The sequence below is a fragment of the Cupressus sempervirens genome, chromosome 7 (assembly GCF_028749045.1).
Source record: "Cupressus sempervirens isolate cs-2001-9-10 chromosome 7, ASM2874904v1, whole genome shotgun sequence".
Taxonomy (NCBI): Eukaryota; Viridiplantae; Streptophyta; class Pinopsida; order Cupressales; family Cupressaceae; genus Cupressus; species Cupressus sempervirens.
Window position 1 is genome coordinate 349,139,256 of NC_143124.1, and position 19,762 is coordinate 349,159,017.

The 19,762-nt window shown below is 33.6% G+C and overlaps 1 protein-coding gene and 1 pseudogene across 1 annotated transcript; one reads left to right on the plus strand and one right to left on the minus strand.

Moving 5' to 3' along the window:
• Positions 1 to 9,616: 9,616 nt before the first annotated feature.
• LOC149546883 (polyadenylate-binding protein 8 pseudogene) lies at positions 9,617 to 10,291 on the plus strand (annotated as a pseudogene).
• Positions 10,292 to 10,549: 258 nt separating this feature from the next.
• On the minus strand, positions 10,550 to 11,047 carry LOC149546884 (uncharacterized). Its single transcript, XM_089794064.1, has 2 exons — positions 10,737 to 11,047; positions 10,550 to 10,625 (listed from the first exon to the last, which is right to left on the minus strand). Exons 1-2 carry the CDS (start codon positions 11,045 to 11,047, stop codon positions 10,550 to 10,552), a joined length of 387 nt encoding a protein of 128 aa, XP_089650190.1.
• Positions 11,048 to 19,762: the final 8,715 nt, after the last annotated feature.

The window sequence follows — 19,762 nt, forward strand, 5'->3', positions numbered from 1 at the left end:
CAATACATTATAACTTTTATGTTTTGTGATGGATTTAGAGATGCTCATCTTTTGTTTGGAGTGTTTAGAGGATCTATTTCAGTATTTGTTAAAAAGATGAAAGTTGGATCAATATGGTTTTCAGTGTAATATTTAACTAGAATTATATTGCTCTAAGTGACTAAAAGTGTATACATAGTTAATATATTTGTATTAGGTTCTTAAATTATCTTTTTGTTTGATATTGTAGATAGTGTTGTTTGACTTTTAGTTATTCTAGTCATTTTAGTAGGCTTCCAAGAGTAAGCCTAAGTCTAGAGGGAATGGATGTAATGTCTACCCCTAGTTTAGTTTTATCTTTCTTGTAGGCTTCTAGGAGCAAGCCTAAGTCTAGGGGGAGTGGATGTAACATCTACCCCAAGTTGCATTTTCTTGTCATATTGCCAAATTCTTTTAGGCATGTTTTATGTTTATGTTTATGATTATCGGTATTTGGTTACTAGATTAGATTAAATATATTTTATATTCATTTGATATATGTGTTGAGTTACTTATTTCATGTGTTCAAGATTATTTCGATGATGTTACGCGTATGCTCATATAGTGATTTCAGTTATTTCATGATGTTAGTTAGAGGAATGATTTATATGCAATTTCTGTGGCTACTTACCCCATATTTACATGTGTATGGTGTACTTGTCTATTTTACTTTATGATTGACATTTCTAATGTGGTTGAGCAAGGGAGTCGTAGTCACCTACTAGTGAGGATCTACATGATATACCAATCCTCGTGATTGCCTATTTAGTTTAGAATATATGTGTTTGTACATACATGGATTGTATGCAGATTGGAGGTATTAGGTATCGACTTCCCTGAATTACCAGGATCAGTGTACCCTATCATAGTATCTCCATGGTATAAGTGGGGAGATAATACTTGATTTCAAATCCTAAATCCTAAGCCAATTGACCTAGAAAGTAGGACAAGTATCTGAGTTAGTTTACCTGTCTGAATTCGTGATTTTGACCCTGGAGTAGTTCTTTATCTTTAGTTGAGTTGTCGTATTTGGTTTTGTGGGTGTATTTTGATTTTTAGTTATAATTAAATCCAATTAAAAGATAGTTTTATGAAAATTTAATAAAGAAAATTCAATATTTAAATATATTTAATGAATTAAGAAATTAATTAAATAAACAAATTAAATTTAAAAGATATAATTAAAGTTCTAATTTTAGTGTATTTATATTTATTTAATTTAATTATTATTATTTAGGTATTTGGTTACAAGATTAGGTTAAATGTATTTCATATTCAGTTGATATATGTGTTGAGTTAGTTAGTTATTTCATGTGTTTAGGATTCTTTTGATAATGTTACATGTATCCTCATATAGTGATTTAAGTTATTTCATGATCTTAGTTAAAGGAATGATTTATATGCAATTTCTATGGTTACATACCCCATACTTGCATGTATATGGTGTACTTGTCTATTTTAGTTTATGATTGATGTTCCTAATGTTGTTGAGGGAGGGAGTCATAGTAACCTATTAGTCAGGATCTATATGATGTACCAATCCCCACCATTGTCTATTTACTTTAGAATATATGTGTTTGTACATGCATGGATTGTATGTAGATTGTAGGTACTAGGTATTGACTTCCCTGAATTGCTAGGATCAGCTTACCCTATCACAGTATCTCCATTGTATATGTGGGGAGATGATTCTTGAATCCGAATCCTAAACACTAAGCTACTTGTCCTAGAAAGTAGGACAAGTATCTGAGTTAGTTTACTTGTTCAAATTTGTCAAGTGACGTGAATTAGTGATTTTGACCCTACAGTTTGATTATGTTCTTTGTCTTCAATTGAGTTGTCGTATTTGGTTCAGTGGGTTTGTTGTGATTTTAAGTTATAATGAAATCAAATTGAAAGATAATTTAATCAAAATTTGATAAAGAAAATTTATTATTTAATTATATTTAGTTAATTGAGAAATTAATTAAATTAAAGAAAAAATTAAGAAGATTTAATTAAAGTTCTAATTTTGGTGTATTTATATTTATTTAATGTAATACTTATTATTTAGGAGTTTTATTTTAATAATAAACTCCAAATTATATTATTAATTGAGTAATAAATATTATTTGCTTAAAAAGGAAATATTAAAATATGTGAATATTTAATTAATTATAAATTTAAATTTATGATTTAAATAAAAAAATTTAAATTTATGATTTAAATAAAAAAATTTAAATTACAGGTCTAAATTTAGAGAAATTGGGTAAAGAAAAATTAGAATATGATGTTATTTAATTAATTAGAAATTAATTAAATTTGCACTTTAGTTTTAATTATTTATTTTAAAAGCCTAATTTAAGAGGTTGGATAAAAATAGAATTAAAATATTAAAATATCAAAAATTTAATATTTGTTATTATGATTATTTAATTAATGATTATTTAATATATTAAAAATTCATTAATCATGCTCTACTCGCATACGAAAATGTCAAATGCTAATATAAAACCTGTGGGAAATTCAGGCCCAAAATGGAGGCTGTGAAATGGAAAGAAGCATCCCAGAGATTCGTGTGTTATTGAGATTGATAGGCGAGGATGCTCTCTAGTAGACCGAAGCAAATTCCATAATAATTTTTTTGACAAAATAGAATTTCAATTGAAGTAGTCAAAGATTCTTGGAATGATTACCTTAAGAAAGGAGTTTTTGCAATCTAGAATGGTCCTATAAAAGATATCCCTCTTTTAACCGATTGGCTAGAGGAAAATTGTCAGGACTAGGTAAGTATTTTCCATCATTTGGATAGAATATTGTTTTTAAAATGTGAGGAAGAATATGTTAAAAAAGATTTCAATTCAGTTTCTAAATGTTTTTTTAATGGTCATTGTGTCAAATTTGTAGAATGGTCTCATAATTTTCATATAGGAAAGGTTAAGTGAATGATCCCCTCATGGTTCACCATGGTGTCTCTCCCAACGGAGTTGTGTGATGTAGACATTATTTATTCAATAGGTTTTGTAGTTGGTGAAGTTATAGCTTTTGATGTATCCTTTTTCTGTTGTAATAGTGTTAAAATTCTCATTAATGTCAATGTTAACCACCCATTAGAATTCCAAAAGAAAGTTATAACGGGAAAAGCTTCATATGATATTAACTTTCAAATGTATAAAGGGAAAATTATTGGCATCTTGAGATCTGATGAATTACACAAAATTAGACCCAAGATTCTTCCCCTTACCTCGAGTTTTAGAAGTAAATTCCCATGGCTGAGAATTATGAAAAATAGAAGGAACCACGAGCATGGAAAGAAGATTTCCCAATCAAAGAATCACAATGTACAAGTTACTCAGAAAGGGCCGAGGGTTTCTAAAAATACCATCATTACAGATATGGTAGAAGGCTCCTTACCAGCACCAAAATTAGATTCCAATGATGTAACAAAAGTGGAGAAGGTTGGTAGATCCTCAAAAAATCAAAAAAAGAAAAGAAAAAAGAAGCTAATAACATCAATAATGATACTAGCATTATTGGATATGATTTTACTAAATTGCATGAATATAGTGTTAGGGATAATATTGCTGATGAATTAGAAAAGCTCACTCTTCTACATAATAAAGATGTAAATAAGGATAAAAAGAAAAGAATTTTTTTAGATAAAGCTCTAACATAGTTGGAAAATGATAACATCGAGAGTCATCTTATGAACTTGGATGTTATCTGATTCATCTTATCTTAGAATCAGATAACATCGAGAGTCATCTAGAGCAGGGCTTTCGGAAAGAGATAACAAGCTATGATAAGGAAGACCTTGTAACACCTCTTTCTAAGAGAGGAAATAAAGTAGAAATTGGTCAAACCAAAGAAATATCATGTAAGATAGGAGAGGTTCACAGAAGAGAAGAGGTATCTAGAACAGGACTAGACAGAGCTACAAATTAGCCTGAGAATCTAGATATGATAGAAGCGAAAAATGCTCTTCTATTTTTGACATCAGAAATGGGATTGGAGAACATTTCTTATACAACAAAAAAATAGGTCCATGGGCTGTTACATCCATAGAGATTGGTTGAAGTAGAGCTATCAACTCGTAGCACTAAAGGATCCAAAGGAACTTCCAAATTTTGGCAGACCCTAGTTGATCATACTTCATCTCCCTTCACTCCAGAGATGGATCAGTCAAGAATGTGGGATAAAGATAGGATTATAGAAAGATCAATTGTTATAGTTGTGCAGAAATTTTTTAATCAAGATCTGAATCACCCTTTTGAGGAGGAAGAACAAGGTGTAGGTGATTAGGAATTAGAACAACTTTCGAAGGAACTCATTCGAGTGTTTAGCTATGATAATATTGATAACAGTTTCAATACTTAGAAAGAAAAGTTGATACAGAGAATAATCAAACTAGGAGGAAAATATTATATGGCCGAAGATCTCAAAAGGGACATAATCAAAATAGAAGTAGAGGATAATTTTTTGTGACAGTTTGGGAAATAGGGGAAGAGATTAGGAGAAGGCCAAGAATTGAACAGTATAGACTTGGATCAAGATTACGATAGGATTCAGAGGGAAGGGGTTCTGGGAGAATTAGTGGATAAAGTCTTTAGGAAACTGAAAAATGAAGAGTTTAATGACAAAAGGAATTCAATAATGACCTCACCATAGTCTCAAATTATCTGTCAATAGGAACTTGGATTATAGATGAATCAGGAAGGAATAAGTTCACCTAGATATGGAAGAGTTAAAGGAAAAAGAGGTAGGAAAATCTTGAAGGAATTAAGAGAAGCCGAGGGTCTGAGCAGAGAATAGATAAAAATTGACAACCTACTCAACACAGGGAAGGGGAAGTGTCATCCCAAGGCATCATGAGGATTACCACATGGAACACTAGGGGACTAAATGTCCCTAGTAAAAAAAGGTTAATAAAACAATACTTAAATAAATTTAATTCAGATATAATCCTAATTCAAGAAACAAAGTTAAGTTTGGTTGAGGGTTTAATATTAGATAGGTCATTAGGAATTTAATAGTCAGTCTACCTAGAAGCTAGGGGAGTGTCAGGGGGATTAGGAGTACTGTGGAATCCTAAAAAAGTAGATGTATTTTGTTTAGAACAAAGCTTCAATTGGATGTGTTAATGTGCAAAGTTTGAAATCAGATTTGGAATTTATTTTAGTAAATATCTATGGCCCAAATAGTCAAATAGGGAAGAAGGTTGTTTGAGATGAATTGAGTTCTTCTTTCCTGAAGTATAAAGATATTTGGATTGTCATTGGTGGGGACTTTAATACCATCATTAGTTTGGATGAGAAGAGAGGGGGAATACAACACCTCTCTCGTTCCTCCTTAGAATTTAAAGCTTGGATTGATGAATAGGGTTTGATTGATAATCCTTTAAAGAGTGGGTCCTTTACATGGAATAACAGAAGACATGGCTCTGATTTTATAGCCGAAAAACTAGATAGGTTCTTCATTTTAGGAGATCGATCAGTAGGAAATTTAAACTTCCAATCAAAAATTCTACCATATGCAGGATCAGATCATTTTTCAATTTTCTTGGAGTTTTCAAAACCTTTGAAACCAGTCAAAATCCCTCTCAAATGTGAAAAAATGTGGTTTTAGGATCTAAAGTTTATTGAGAATATTAGGACTTGGTGGACACAAGCTAATTTTGTAGGATCTAAGATATTTATATTCATCTCCAAACTAAAATTTTTAAAAGAAAATATTCTAAGATGGAATAGGCAACATTTCAATAATATTTTCAAAGAAAAGATAGAGATTGAAGAGAATTTGAAAACTCTGAACCAGGACTTTATAAAATGGGGTATGAATTTTGAAAGTTACTCTCTAGAAAAAGAACTTCTCACAAAATAGGAAGACATCCAATCCAAAGAAGAAATTTTTTGGAGGTAGAAATCTCAAGAAAAAATGGTTGGATGAAGGGGACAAGAATACAAAATTCTTTCATAGGACATCCATATATAATAGAGCTCAGAATAAAATTACTAGTATTATTGACCAATTGGGTAAACATACGAATAACCCTATAGAGATAGCAGATACTTTAGTTGCTCTTTTTCAAAATTTATTAAATAATTATGAAGGTTCTAATAAGGAGGCTCAATAAAAGATTCTTAAATATATACCTAAACTGGTCACAGCAGAAGATAATAAAAATCTTAATAAACCTATCACCCTAGAAGAGGTTCATACGGTTGTCTTTAGTATGAACCTCGACAAATCTCTGGGCCCTGATGGTTTTTAGGCCTTCTTCTTTCAAAAATGTTGGGATATTTTAGGAGAAGATTTATGGAAAGCAATTGAAGGATCAAAGAAGGGAGGTGCCTTGTTGGTCGAGATCAACTATTCCTTCTTGACTCTGATCCCTAAAAATGATGGGCTAGAGCACCTTGGGGACTTCCACCCAATCACTTTATGTAATATGATTTATAAAAAAAAATCTAAAATTTTGGCAAATAGACTCAAGGACCTTCTACCAAAAGTGATCTCTAAAGAGCAGACAGGATTTGTTGCTAGAAGATCCATTCTGGATGGTATTCTAACAATTCAAGAAACTATTCACTCGGCTTCCAGAGACAAAGCACCCTATATGTTTATGAAATAAGATATTCAAAAGGCTTATGATATGGTGCATTGGTTATTTCTATGCAAGGTCCTCGAGGCTTTTGGTTTCTCCAACCAATGGATCAATCTTATTTTCAAATTTATTTTGATGCCTAAAGTCTCTATCATAGTAAATGGTACGCTTGAGGGATTTTTTGGAATCTTGAGAGGTATTAGACAAGGAGATCCATTATCTATTTTTTTCTTCATTATTGTTAGAAATGGAAAAAGAAATTTGTAAATAAACAATGCCAGGAAAGAATCTAAGTGAGTAAATGCATGAAAAGATATTACCATAAAATAGGAGAGAGAAAGCTTCAAGCTCCAACACCATGAGACAAGATATTTGGAAAGGGGAAAGCAAAGAAAACCCCTTGTGATATTATGAATGAGGCATGAAAATCCTAAGAAGGAGGAGAGAGAGAGATAGAGAGCAATGCTCATATAATAATTGAGAAGAGGAAGAAACCTCATTGTTGTTGAATGAGAGAGGAGGGCCATCTCTTAAATAGAGATCAGAGAGGGGAGTTAGAATGTAATTCCCATGTCTATGAATGCCACCATTCATATGTGTGTGAGGCCAAGTGTGAGATTCCTCTTAAGGAGGAATAATCTAAAATTAGAAATTACAATATATATTTGTCCTCACATATTCCACTAGATGACAAAATAAGATGTAGTGGAAAAAGGACAAAAAAGAAATATATTAGGATACCTTGGCTTATATCCTAATATATTATAATAATAAATAAAGGAAGTCTAACCTTGGTTTATAAATACACCAAGGAAAGATTACAACTTCTAACACCCCCCTTTAATCTTTACTTGGGGTAATTACATCAAAGGGTATTAAACCCATAATTTACAAAAATCTGCAACTTAATCTTCAATGTGAAGTAATTTGATTGCCTTCAAGCCATATGGAACATTTGTAGATCCACGAGAAGGATATGAGTCCTTTGAATGTGGATGCATAGACACATCTTCATATGTGGAAAACCAAGAAGGTTCGTTCATGGACCACCTGAAAAAAAAAATAACAAGACAAATATCCACAAGGAGGATGCCATCATATATGCAAATTCAAAATCCTTTTGAATAAGGATAATAAAATTCTCATAGAGAAACAATGAGTAAAACATGTTACCACAAAACAATGGAGATAACCTGATATCAAGATAAAGTATATGCTCAAAATATTGTCAACAAGGACATATTGAGTAAAAAGCTTGATCAATGCTCTCATGAAAAGAATATTATACTAATGCACAAATGACCACAAACAAGGCCAACTAATGATACTTGCATCAATCTTGCATCAATCGCGTGGATATAGATAGTCCACTAATGAGTCATCCCACTACAAGTGAATGGGTCGCGACTCCATCACCTACATGACCCATGATCTAGGTAATAAAGAATGCAGATCATTATGTCATTAATATATGAAAATAACATAAAAGAGAGACATGCTGATCAAATAAGAATTATCATGATTTGTTAGGATAATCAAAAGAATGGATTATGAGGATATAAAAACATATTTCCTTCAAATTGGATCAAATCATCTGAATTTGGAGAGAAAACTCCAATAATAGTATCCTCTTCATTGAGGAACAAAATGGAACAACATGGAGGGAAACTCCATAAATATCAATCTTTCAAAATGGAACCAATAGAACCAAATGGAGGGAAACTCCATAAAAATATTATCCTATCAAAATTTAACAGATAGGATCAAATGGAGGGAAACTCCATATAAAATGAGTGCATACCAATATAGGATGGAGGAATACTCCATGGGCCAAATAAGGAAACTATGTATCAGTTAAACTGAGGGGACCTACATAGTTAACCTTGAAAAAATATTAAGCTCCCTATGCAACTCAAAACAAATATCATATAAATCATGTATATCAATGGTATAAAACCATAAAGTGCCAACATGGGCATAGAACAATGCTATAAAAGCATAAAAGTGCAACTATGGGCACATCAAAATATCAAAATGAAGGCAAATGTGTAAGATTACTCATAATCCAATTTAAAATGATTTAAGGAAGATCAACTAAATATAGATATCAGGTATAAAACTCCATTGAGGGTAAACATGAGTACTTAATTCATTTTGCAAAGGTATATATTAATTTCTGAAATATTATAGTCATAAATTATATATTTATCTAGGCATATATGTGGGCCCCCATATATACTCAAATAAATATACGAAAATAGATTGGTGAAAGAAAATAATCACCTTTCCATACTTAATATTTTGGAAAGTCACAATATTTACCTTGGTTCAAAAATACAATCTCAAAGTAATAAAAACATAAAGTCATGGGGCTAGAAAAGATCTCCCCATATTCCTCATACATATGCCTCCAATATTGGAATAAAACATTAAGAAAGATATAACTATGTGCATATAGATCAATTAACTCAAATCATTAAATAATGAAGGCAATAGAGTACAAAAAAAAGAAATAATAAAACTTTAATTAGTTTTAATATTGAATTCTAAGAAAACTTCTAAAAAAAATCTTAACTTCTCCTTTTTTTACTTAAAATCACGTAAAGGAGTAAGAGAGATTTAAAATAAAATATTGCACTTGAGTTGGAGCTGTCTGACAATGAATGATAAAATGTCAGAAATAGATTGACAAAAGGCAATGATAAAGGAAATGAATGATTTCATGCCAAAAATAGGTTGACAGAAGGCAATGATAAAAGCAAAAGATGCCTCTGTCAAGAGCTAAAAAAAGAAAAAGAATCTTGCATGAAAAGAAAAGAAAAGTTACCTCTGGCGCCTCTGTCAAGAGCAAAAAAAAGAAAAAAAATCTTGCAACAGCAACTCCATCCTCAACCACAGTTTCAGCAATAGAGGATTCCGAGAGGGAGTCGTATGATGTGTTAGCCACCGGTGAGGAGTGTTCCTGAGGGTTCTTTACCTGGAATCACTGGAGGAATGCTACCTATCCCTTATGACATGGGCGGTGTTCCTATACCCATGGCTGATCCAGTGATTTCACAAGGCTTGTCTACTGGAACGCTAGCTTCGGCTCTTGCAAATGTGAGCAAAAAAAAAAACAATGCTTGGAGAAAGCTTATATCCATTAGTGGATCAGTTAGAACATGACAAGGAGTGGTATGTTGGAAGAGCAAAAAAAAGTATGAGAGAGAGGCTGAATTAAGAGCAAGATTTGAACAGTTACGAAAAGAACGGATTGAAAAGTTTCAGGGAGGTAATCTCTATGTGAAGAATTTGGATGATAGCATTGATGATGACAAGCTAAAGGAACTATTTTTTGAGTATGAGAAAATAACATCTTGCAAGGTAATGCGTGATCCTCAGGGTCAAAGTAGAGGCTCGGGCTTTGTGGCATTCACATCCTCAGAGGATGCGAACCGAGCTGATATAACACTGAATAATAAGATCGTAGTTAGCAAACCTCTGTATGTTGCCCCAGCTGAGCGAAAAGAGGAGAGAAAAGCAAGAATGCAGGATCAATTTGCTGTCCGTAATCCAGTTGGCATGCAACCAGCTATGGCAACTAGTATGCCTATGTATCCACCAGGGAGTCTTGGATTTGGGCAACAGATTTTCTATGGTCAGGGACTGCCTCAATTGATTCCTCCACAGCCTTTTGGTTACAGTTATTAGCAACAGTTTGTACCTGGAATGATACAAACTCTCTCCCATGCTCAGCGTCAGGTTCAACCTTATGGAATAGCTCATAATGAGACATACATTCATGTTGCTGCTTCAATTCACTCCCAAGCACCTTGCTTTGCTTTGCTTTTTACAGTGGAACATTGTGGGTTTGAGCAATACCCATCTAGAAAAAGTGTGATTGTAGCCAGCACGGGAGTGGTTTCTGCACGGGAGTGAGTAAATGCATTTTGTGAGAATGGCATGGGGTTACTTTCCACTGCAATCTAATCCCTTCGGCCGCCGCTCTGAGGGCTCCATAATCACGGTCATGAGTAAACAAAACCTTAAACATTACGACACCATCGTTTAAACTCTCACCATGGGCCCTAGCTGCTTCGCATCCATCATGCCTTGGATTTATAGTGCCGATATGAAAGAGAGAATGAAGAAATACCAGTGGACTATGCATTTGTTCGCTTTAACTAGAGATAGGGGAAGCGGCAGAAAAATAACCGCAACTCCACCCAGCACGAACATAAACCCTGATGAAAGCCCTTCAATAATGTATTGTCCATTTACTCTCCTTGAAAGAAACACGACCGGTCTAACAGTCCCCGTGACTGGATCCTGCGTGCTGCCGATGCCAGGCGGTTCCACTATAACATCATAGATGAAACCTAAGACCACCAAGAAGTATGTCGCCAATACAAGGGAGAACACCACCATGGGCGAGGGCAGAGACAGAGAGTGGAGCTTTAGGTGCATGTGCAGTACTCAAAGGACTAAGTATGGAAGCTGCAGGAGGAGAAATATTGGATCAGTTGACGGTAAGCCGAATGATTTGGCTTACATGCCCAGATTTAGCGGCAGAGGGTCGGGGGTTCGAAAAAGAGTTTGATTTGGCGCATCAATATAAGCTTAAAGATAAGAAAAATGCCAAGGAATCCTATGTTCAAGTCTGGGCGGCGCCACCACTCAAAGGAAGGGCTGTGAGCTGATTGACAGAACACGAAGCACGGATGGGGGATCCCAAATGGGATTCGCAGGAAGTGGGGACCTGCACAGCAAGGAGATGGCCAAAGGCTCGAGACTGAGCGTGGAGAAGAGTAAGGCCGTGGCCTGAACGTGGCCAAAACACCGCATCCGATGGCAACGGGGGAGCCAAAGGCACAAAGTGCCAAACACTGACATGAAGAGCAGCAAGAGCTACCGAAAAGAAGCCCAAAGGGCAAAAAAAAATGATGCCCAGGCCTCCAAAACAAACCCTGAAATAACAACATGATCGTAGGAAGGATGGAGGAGGAAGAACCAGTCTCCATCAAAACCGATCAAAGAACAGTATGGGGATAAAATTCAAGATCCAACATAGTGGGATTCAAATTTTCTTAGAAATTCAGTTAAGTTTAAAAAACTTAAAGCATGCATGCAGTGACAATCTAATAAACCTGATTGCATAAAGAAAACTGATCTTTGTCACAGCATAATAATAAATAAATGATATGAAGTAATATTTTGTTGTTTTGGCGGCACGCCTTCCAAAACAAAAAAAATTGAAGCTTTTATAGGAAAATCCTTTGGCGGAAATTCTTTCAAAGGGGGTTAGATGAAAATTACTAGAAAATAAGAAGTAACCTGCATAAATTAGAGCATACAGAAATTAATCAGGTTTGGCAGTAAAACAGCCAAACTCAAAAAAAAAAAAAAAAATTCAATTTCTTCCATCTTAAGAAGATTAAAGAAGAAATTAGTGAAATCTCTCTCAAGAGTCTCCTTCAAATCGTACCTTCATGCAAACACTCAAAACAAAGATTAAACTAATCTGATACCATGTTAGAAATGGAAAAAGAAATCTGTAAATAAACAATGCCAGGAAATAATCTAAGTGAGTAAATGCATGAAAAGATATTACCATAAAATAGGAGAGAGAAAGCTTTAAGCTCCAACACCATGAGACAAGATATTTGGAAAGGGGAAAGCAAAGAAAACCCCTTGTGATATTATGAATGAGGCATGAAAAGCCTAAGAAGGAGGAGAGAGAGAGATAGAGAGCAATGCTCATACAATAATTGAGAAGAGGAAGAAACCTCATTGTTGTTGAATGAGAGAGGAGGGTCATCTCTTAAATAGAGATGAGAGAGGGGAGTTAGAATGTAACTCCCATGTCTATGAATGCCACCATTCATATGTGTGTGAGGCCAAGTGTGAGATTCCTCTTAAGGAGGAATAATCTAAAATTAGAAATTACAATATATATTTGTCCTCACATATTCCACTAGATGAAAAAATAAGATGTAGTGGAAAAAGGACAAAAAAGAAATATATTAGGATACCTTGGCTTATATCCTAATATATTATAATAATAAATAAAGGAAGTCTAACCTTGGTTTATAAATACACCAAGGAAAGATTACAACTTCTAACAATTATTATAGCAGAATCTTTTGGTAGAGCACTATCCAAAGCTTATCTAAAAAAGGAAATCTTAGGAATCATAGTTACCAGAAATATTCCTAACATCACACATCAACAATATGCAGATGATACGATTCTGCCTGGCAAGAGTTCGGTTCAAGAGGCTTTGGGTTTTAAGAAAATCATTCAGTCCTACATGGATGCCTCTGGGAAAAAAGTGAATAAAAATAAATCAAAGATTTTCTTTTTACATACAAATCCAAGTCTAGAAGACCAGATATGAAAGATTATGGGGTATAAAAAGGTGCAATTCCTGTGTAAGTATTTGGGTATCTCTCTGGAAAAAGGCTTGAAATAAAAAAAGATTTGGATGGATGTGTTGGGAAAGATGGATGGACAAATAAGTAGTTGGAAAGATAAATGTCTATCAAAGGTCGGTAAAATCACCAAGATTAGTTTGGTCCTTTCAGCCATCCCTATTTTTCCATTGGCCTATCTTCCCCTTTCCAATTGGATCTCTATTAAATCCAAATCGAAACATAGAAACTTCCTATGGAATGATAGGAATGATAATAAGAAGCTAGCACTCATTAAATGGGATGACTTATGTAAACCAAATGAATTAGGGGGCTTAGCAATCAAGAAACCTCAATGGCAGAATGAAGCGCTGGGGGCCAAACTCATTTGGTGGCTATATACATAACATAATCATAAATTGGCCAAGATCTTCTACAACAAATATCTTGACCCATCTAATCATTTGTCACTTTTTAGAATGTATAAACTACCTAAAGGATCGAAAAGTTAGAATTTTATGTCCAACTGTCAAGAGTTGATCAGTAAATTTTTGACTTCGGATGTAGGGTTGGGGGATAAAGATTTGTTTTGGGAAGACTCTTGGGATGCCCCCCCCCCCCCTAATCTTGTTGTCCCCATGTCATGCCAGACTAAAAAGTATTTTATCATCAGTATGGGGTGATAAAGTCATAGATTACAAATTTAAGTATGAGTTGGATGGAATCCAAAAATGGAGATGGTATTAGGTAGAAGGATTAGGTTTAGATCTTGAGTTACTTAATTCTTTTGAGAAGATTATTTTAGAAAGATGTATTAAACAGTTAGAAAGATCAAATCACCTAATTTGGGCAGGTTCTAAGGATGGTAGATATAGTGTGAAACAAGGATATAAGGTTTTGGTTAATTCTCAATGTTGCAAGATCGTGCAGATGCCGTTCAAATTATGTTGGTATTCTACTTGTCTTCCAAAAGCTAGATTTAGTTTATGGCTTTCCCTATAGAATAGAGTTTTGACGGCAGATAGACTATTTAGACTCAGAATTATAGGCCCTTCATGGTGCGTTCTATGCAAACATAGCAATGAAGATGCGGACCATTTATTTTACAAATGTCTATATGCACAATCCTACTGGGAGTGGCTCATATCTCGACTATCATGGTTTTCACCATTGCCACATTCATTTCAAGCTTTCATTCTCTCATGGCCTACTCATCTGGAGCACAAGATTTACTCTAAACTTTGGAATATTAGTCCCTCAATCATTGTGTGAGAATTGTGGAAGGAAAGAAATAGGTGGGTTTTCTAAGACAAAGCCTTGAGCATAGAAGGATTTCTTTTCACATTAGAAGCTGTTGTTGTAGAGATGTTGAACTCTCATCTTCAAAAATCTATTAAAGAAGAAGGATCCTTCTCTTGGTGGGATAGGTTAATGAATAATAATTGGCCCAACCTGATTAATCCTCCTTGCATTTATCTGAAAAAAAATAAAGAGGCACGTGCTAATTGCAAATGGGATCCTTCGCCTTGTGGTTGGTTTAAATTAAATTTTGATGGTGCAGCTAGGGGTAACGCAAGAGCAGCTGATATTGGGTGCATAGTAAATGACAATTGCGGCAAATGGATAGGTAAATTAGCATCTCCCCTACCTTCTACCACCAATAATTTGGCAAAGTTGAAAGTAGTAGATAAAATCTTATAGCTCTATAATACCCTAGGAGTTCCCAAGGTCATCATTGAAGGAGATTCTCAAATTATTCTAAATGCTTTAAGGAAGTGAGATACACCGAATTGGATTCTAAACGCTAAATTTAAAGAAGTTTTGATTTTCCTTGATAGTTTTGAAGAATATAAAAAATTTCATATATTTCAAGAAAGAAATAAGATAGCGGATAGGTTAGCTAATATGGGAGTGGATGATAAATCAATATTAGTTCTTGATAAATGGTAGGGCTCATGGACTTTTATATGGTTATAGATCTAATAGATAACATATTTTGATTAACAATGGCGGGTACCCATATTAGAAATATAGAGATATGTGAGATAGGCTTATAGGGGATAGTTATGAAGTAGGTTGGGAGTACCTCCCCATTAGTTTCTACCTTGATTATAAAGTGTGTTTAACAATTTGGTTTGGCTTTATGTTAGAACATCAGAAGCAAGGGTCACGTATCTTCAAACTATGAGAAGCCCTTTATGGGTTGTTCAATTAATTATTGGACACTAAATTGGCTTGCCTCTCTCCATGTGATATTCTCCACTTCTATTTTTGAGAGTAGTATTAGTACTGCTTCATAATTTGAGATGATGAAATAAACAAATTCCAGAAAGTTCATGATTAAGGGCTTTTATTGACAGCACATATCGAGGTCATGATAGAGGAGAATAGCTAGCCTCAATTTTAGTCTCAAAGTGAAGATCATTTGGCTATCAGTGGGAGTTCAAATCTGTAACAATTTCCTACTCTGTCCATCTAATGGAGACCAATGTATATGTCTTTCATACTTAAGAGAATAGAACAATGGCATTTTTAGGAAATGTAACACCTAAAAGATGGAGTAGACTGCTCAAACCAGTTGATGAACTAACTAGATTTTTAGTAAGTTGAGCCATTGGTGAGGGGACCTTTGACTATAGCACCACATGGAGGACAAATAGCAGTATAATAGGGTCATTCATAGGGGTTTCGGTGAGGGCTAGGGTGGATTGAGAGATTATAGTAAAGTTGTGTCTGGACATATTTAGCCCAGTGTGGCAGAAAGGAATGGAGAAGGTAATTCTTAGTATAAATGATAAACTCTGAATTCCTCTTCTCGAGAGGTATATGGGTCATCCCCTTGGCTCGAATGACCTAGACACAGCCCCCTAGCGGCAAGTCCTGATGATTAGAGAGAGTTTAGCCTTTTATAAAGAGTGGATCGCATGGAGGCAAGCATCCACTTTTTACTCTGCTAGAGGAAGATATTGGTAGATGAGAGTAAGGAGTGGCTAACCATCCATCTCACTATGTTCAACACTTCTATCAAACTAGGTGTGAAGTTTGACAACCTTAATGCTCTGGAGTTTAGCATCCTCAATTCTGAAAAAACTAGTCGATTGAAGCTTAGCTTTGAGTTACCACCTAATGTTGTTGAAGACGACTCCAAAGAGGTCCCAAAAGAGATAATGGTGACCCAGAAGAAGTAGGTAGTTGACAAGGACTGTAAAATTTTATATTATGTAATATAGGGTTTATGTATATGGATGATGATAGGTCTATGTAACTTCCCTTGAATGCATAGTATAGTCTAGTGATAATACTAAAACATTTCAGAGATTTTGGTTAGTAATATGTAGTATTACTCATATGAAACAATAGGATCCTTTTATAAATATTAAGATGTTTTATTGATAGTTACATAATGTTTGTGGTCATGATTGAATTCTCTATCTATAGGGCTTTATACTTAACTTTGTTTATTAGTTTTAGCACTAAAGAGTAAAAGAAAAAGAATTAGTTGGAAATAATCTCCTTCTTTGTTTAGCTATGTTAGATAACCATACTCTCTATTATAATAGGTTTAGTGCTTATTCTGTGGACTGGAAATTTTATTTTATCTTAAATAGATTCCATTTTAGTTTGTTTGGTTCTCTTCTTTTTATGATAAATCTGGGTGGATTTTATTTGATTAAGTTTACATTCATAATCAAAGATATAGGCTTATAAATTTGAGTATTAGTATTCAAATTAACAATTGTGATGTTCCCTATGGGAGTTGAATAGGGAATGGTATTTCGATTGTTGAACTTGGATAGAGATATGAATGTCCTATACCTATGCATTGTAGGCAGATCATTCAGTTGAGTAATAGTGTTTATTTTTGGAGCTTTGTGAATTCATTTTTAAATTTGGAATTAAAATAAGTAATATAAACTATAGAGAGTTGTTTTATTACTTCTATTTTCCAAGTATGGGCTGTAGATTATACTCCTTCTCACATCAATGATTATTGTGGGTGACATGAGTATACTATGTGGTGTTTTCAGGTTCTATGACTGGTTCCCATACTAGGGTTGGTTTACATTCAGTCAGGGCCTCCTCTAGGGATATCATGTTCCAAAATTTTCAAGCTATCTCCATGTTATCTATTTTTTACCTTATATTCATGAACAATGGTTGTTTAGTCTGTCAGTTGTAGTTTGTGGTTTTATCAAATTGTTTTTTGAGGTAGATCAGTAGATGTCTCTGAGTCACCTATTGTGAGGAGGGTCTTTGGTATTATATTGGAGAGGGTTTATGGTGGGTTCATTCCCAGTAGGTAGGAGTCTTATTAAGTTTAGGTTTGTAATTTATCTCTTGGTATGGTTTGTTAGTAGAGGCAGTTTTCAACAGTTTGGATGATTTTGGGTTTTCTCTAGTTGGCTCCTTGCTGGTCTCTTTTTTCCTCATTGTTTAGTTTGTTATCTCTTATTTGTAGGTGTAGTCATGTTTATTTTTTGGTTTGGATAGATTTACCTTGGTTCATTTTATTCTGACCTTTTAATTTCGAAAAGAACATGGAGTAAATTTGCACTTATATTTCAATATGTTTGGCTCTATTGGTAAGGTATAGGAATCGGTATTTAATAGATTACCCTTTGTTATTTTTCCAACTTCTCCTCTAAGTTTATTTTTAGTCTCTTTTTAATACCATGTATATTGTATCTATTTCTACTTTATAGTTCTCAAAAGTCTTAAATGAGTTATTAGGGCTTTAAGTATGTATGTTCGTTGTTTATTATAACAGGGAATTGATTCTAAATTGCATTCTATAATCTACTTTGTAGACTAGGATGTATCACTTAATAAGTTTTGATGAAATAGTGTATCTATTATTATCAGGTAAGCAAACTATCCTAACCTCATAATTAGTGTGTTGGTTTGTTTTTTTTGTAAGTTAGATTAGTTTTCCTCATGGTTGTGGTTTAATGCAGGTAGAATATACTCTGGCAATAGCATTAGAAGATGTGAGACAACTGTAAATACCAGGGGTATGCCCCTATATGTATGTAATATAAATTTAAGATGGACGTAATCAATAGTTCACTGGAGTATGCCCCTTTAATATTTTGTAATAATATAGGACTTTTGTCTCAAGCAAGACTAGAGGTTTTCTTCTTTATTCTTTCCTACTAGTGCCTATTTGAACGGAGTAAGCTTCTGTAATCTTTCTTTTGATTTAATAAAATTTATGATGGCCTTGGCTATTTATCGATTTAAAATTAAATTAAATTAATGATTATTTAATTAGAGTTGCATTTAATTAATGAGCTTTAATTATTTCTAATAATTTAAATAATAAACTATGCTTTAAATAGTGCTTGCACTAATTAATAAAGTGGAGGAAAAGAAAATATAAAAGAATATTTTTTTAAAAAATTTATTTAAATGTGCATGAAAGGATTAAATAATAATAAATTATTTATTAAGGAAAGGCCTTTGCATGTTTAAAAATAAAAAACCCTAGGTAGAGTCAAACTCTTTATTAAGAGATTCAAGCTCATTTCTACACAAACAGGTTTGGAGGAGCCAATTTTTGAAAAGAGGTTTTTTGAAGGAAAAGGAAGATTCTTGCTTGTTTGTAATTTTATTATTTAGCATCAGATCTAGGTAGGATCTTGTGGGTTTGTGCAGTAGTTGCTTGTTCTTCAAATTCCTATCTTCTTCATGGCTGTTGGGTTTCTATTTTTTAGAATTTCTCTAGGTTGAAACCCTTGTTTGAGAAAACTCATTTCCCTTATAGAATTGTCCATGATTTAATCTAAAACCTCATTGTGAATTTATTGTTCTTGTGTCCTAAACATAAAAATGAAAACCAAAACCTTGTAGTGAAATTAAAAACTCTATAAACAGTAATACTTTGAAAAGAAAACTGAAACCTTAGTTGTTATTAAATATTTATGTTTTAAAATGAAAAACAGAGCTTGAAAACCTGTAAGTGTAAATTAAACCTTTGTTTTTTCATAACCTAAGGTATTGAGAAAGTTATATTGTATATACTTTATGTGACGTGTGAGTTACTAGTGTTGGGGTTTTTGGGTTTGACTTAGCTTTGGCCAGTTCAAATGTTTACCAGGGGCTTATGGGTTTGTTTTGTGATGTCATGATGATGTTTTGTAAAGGATCTTTTATGCCTGACCCTAATGATATTTTTGTTATGACAAGTTTGATCAAACATTTGATGTGCTTTCCAATTTCTTGTGTGGGGCTGAGATGAATGGTGTGACTTTTCTGATATAGCCTTTGATTCTTTGATTGGTTATCTCTAGATTACTTCCTAGTTACTTATATAGGACTAAGGTGATTAAACAATTTTTTTTTGGAGATGTCATGTTATGATATGGATTTGGTCTATATTACTTGACTTTGGATTAGTCTCGTTAGGATGATCATATTGGTGAAATCTGTTATTATGACCAGTAATATTTTAGAACTTTTCATTTGCTTGTTTAATAGCTGATGTGTGGTTTATAGTCATTTGAGATATTTTTCTTATACTAAACTTAGGGTAGTTTATCTATATGTCATATTGGGAAGTGGCTTGCAATGGAGGTTGAGGCCCTAAAGAGGTTGTTGGGTAACCCATACTAGGTTATTTTAATTAGTGATAAAATTTTATTAAATGGGTTTAAAATGTATTAATAAGATATTGGTACCACAAAAGTCATTAAAGTATCTAGAGTATTTAAAAGCTACTAGGGTAACTTTGGAGCTGACTTGTTAGTATGTCTTGTTTGTACAAAAGGATACT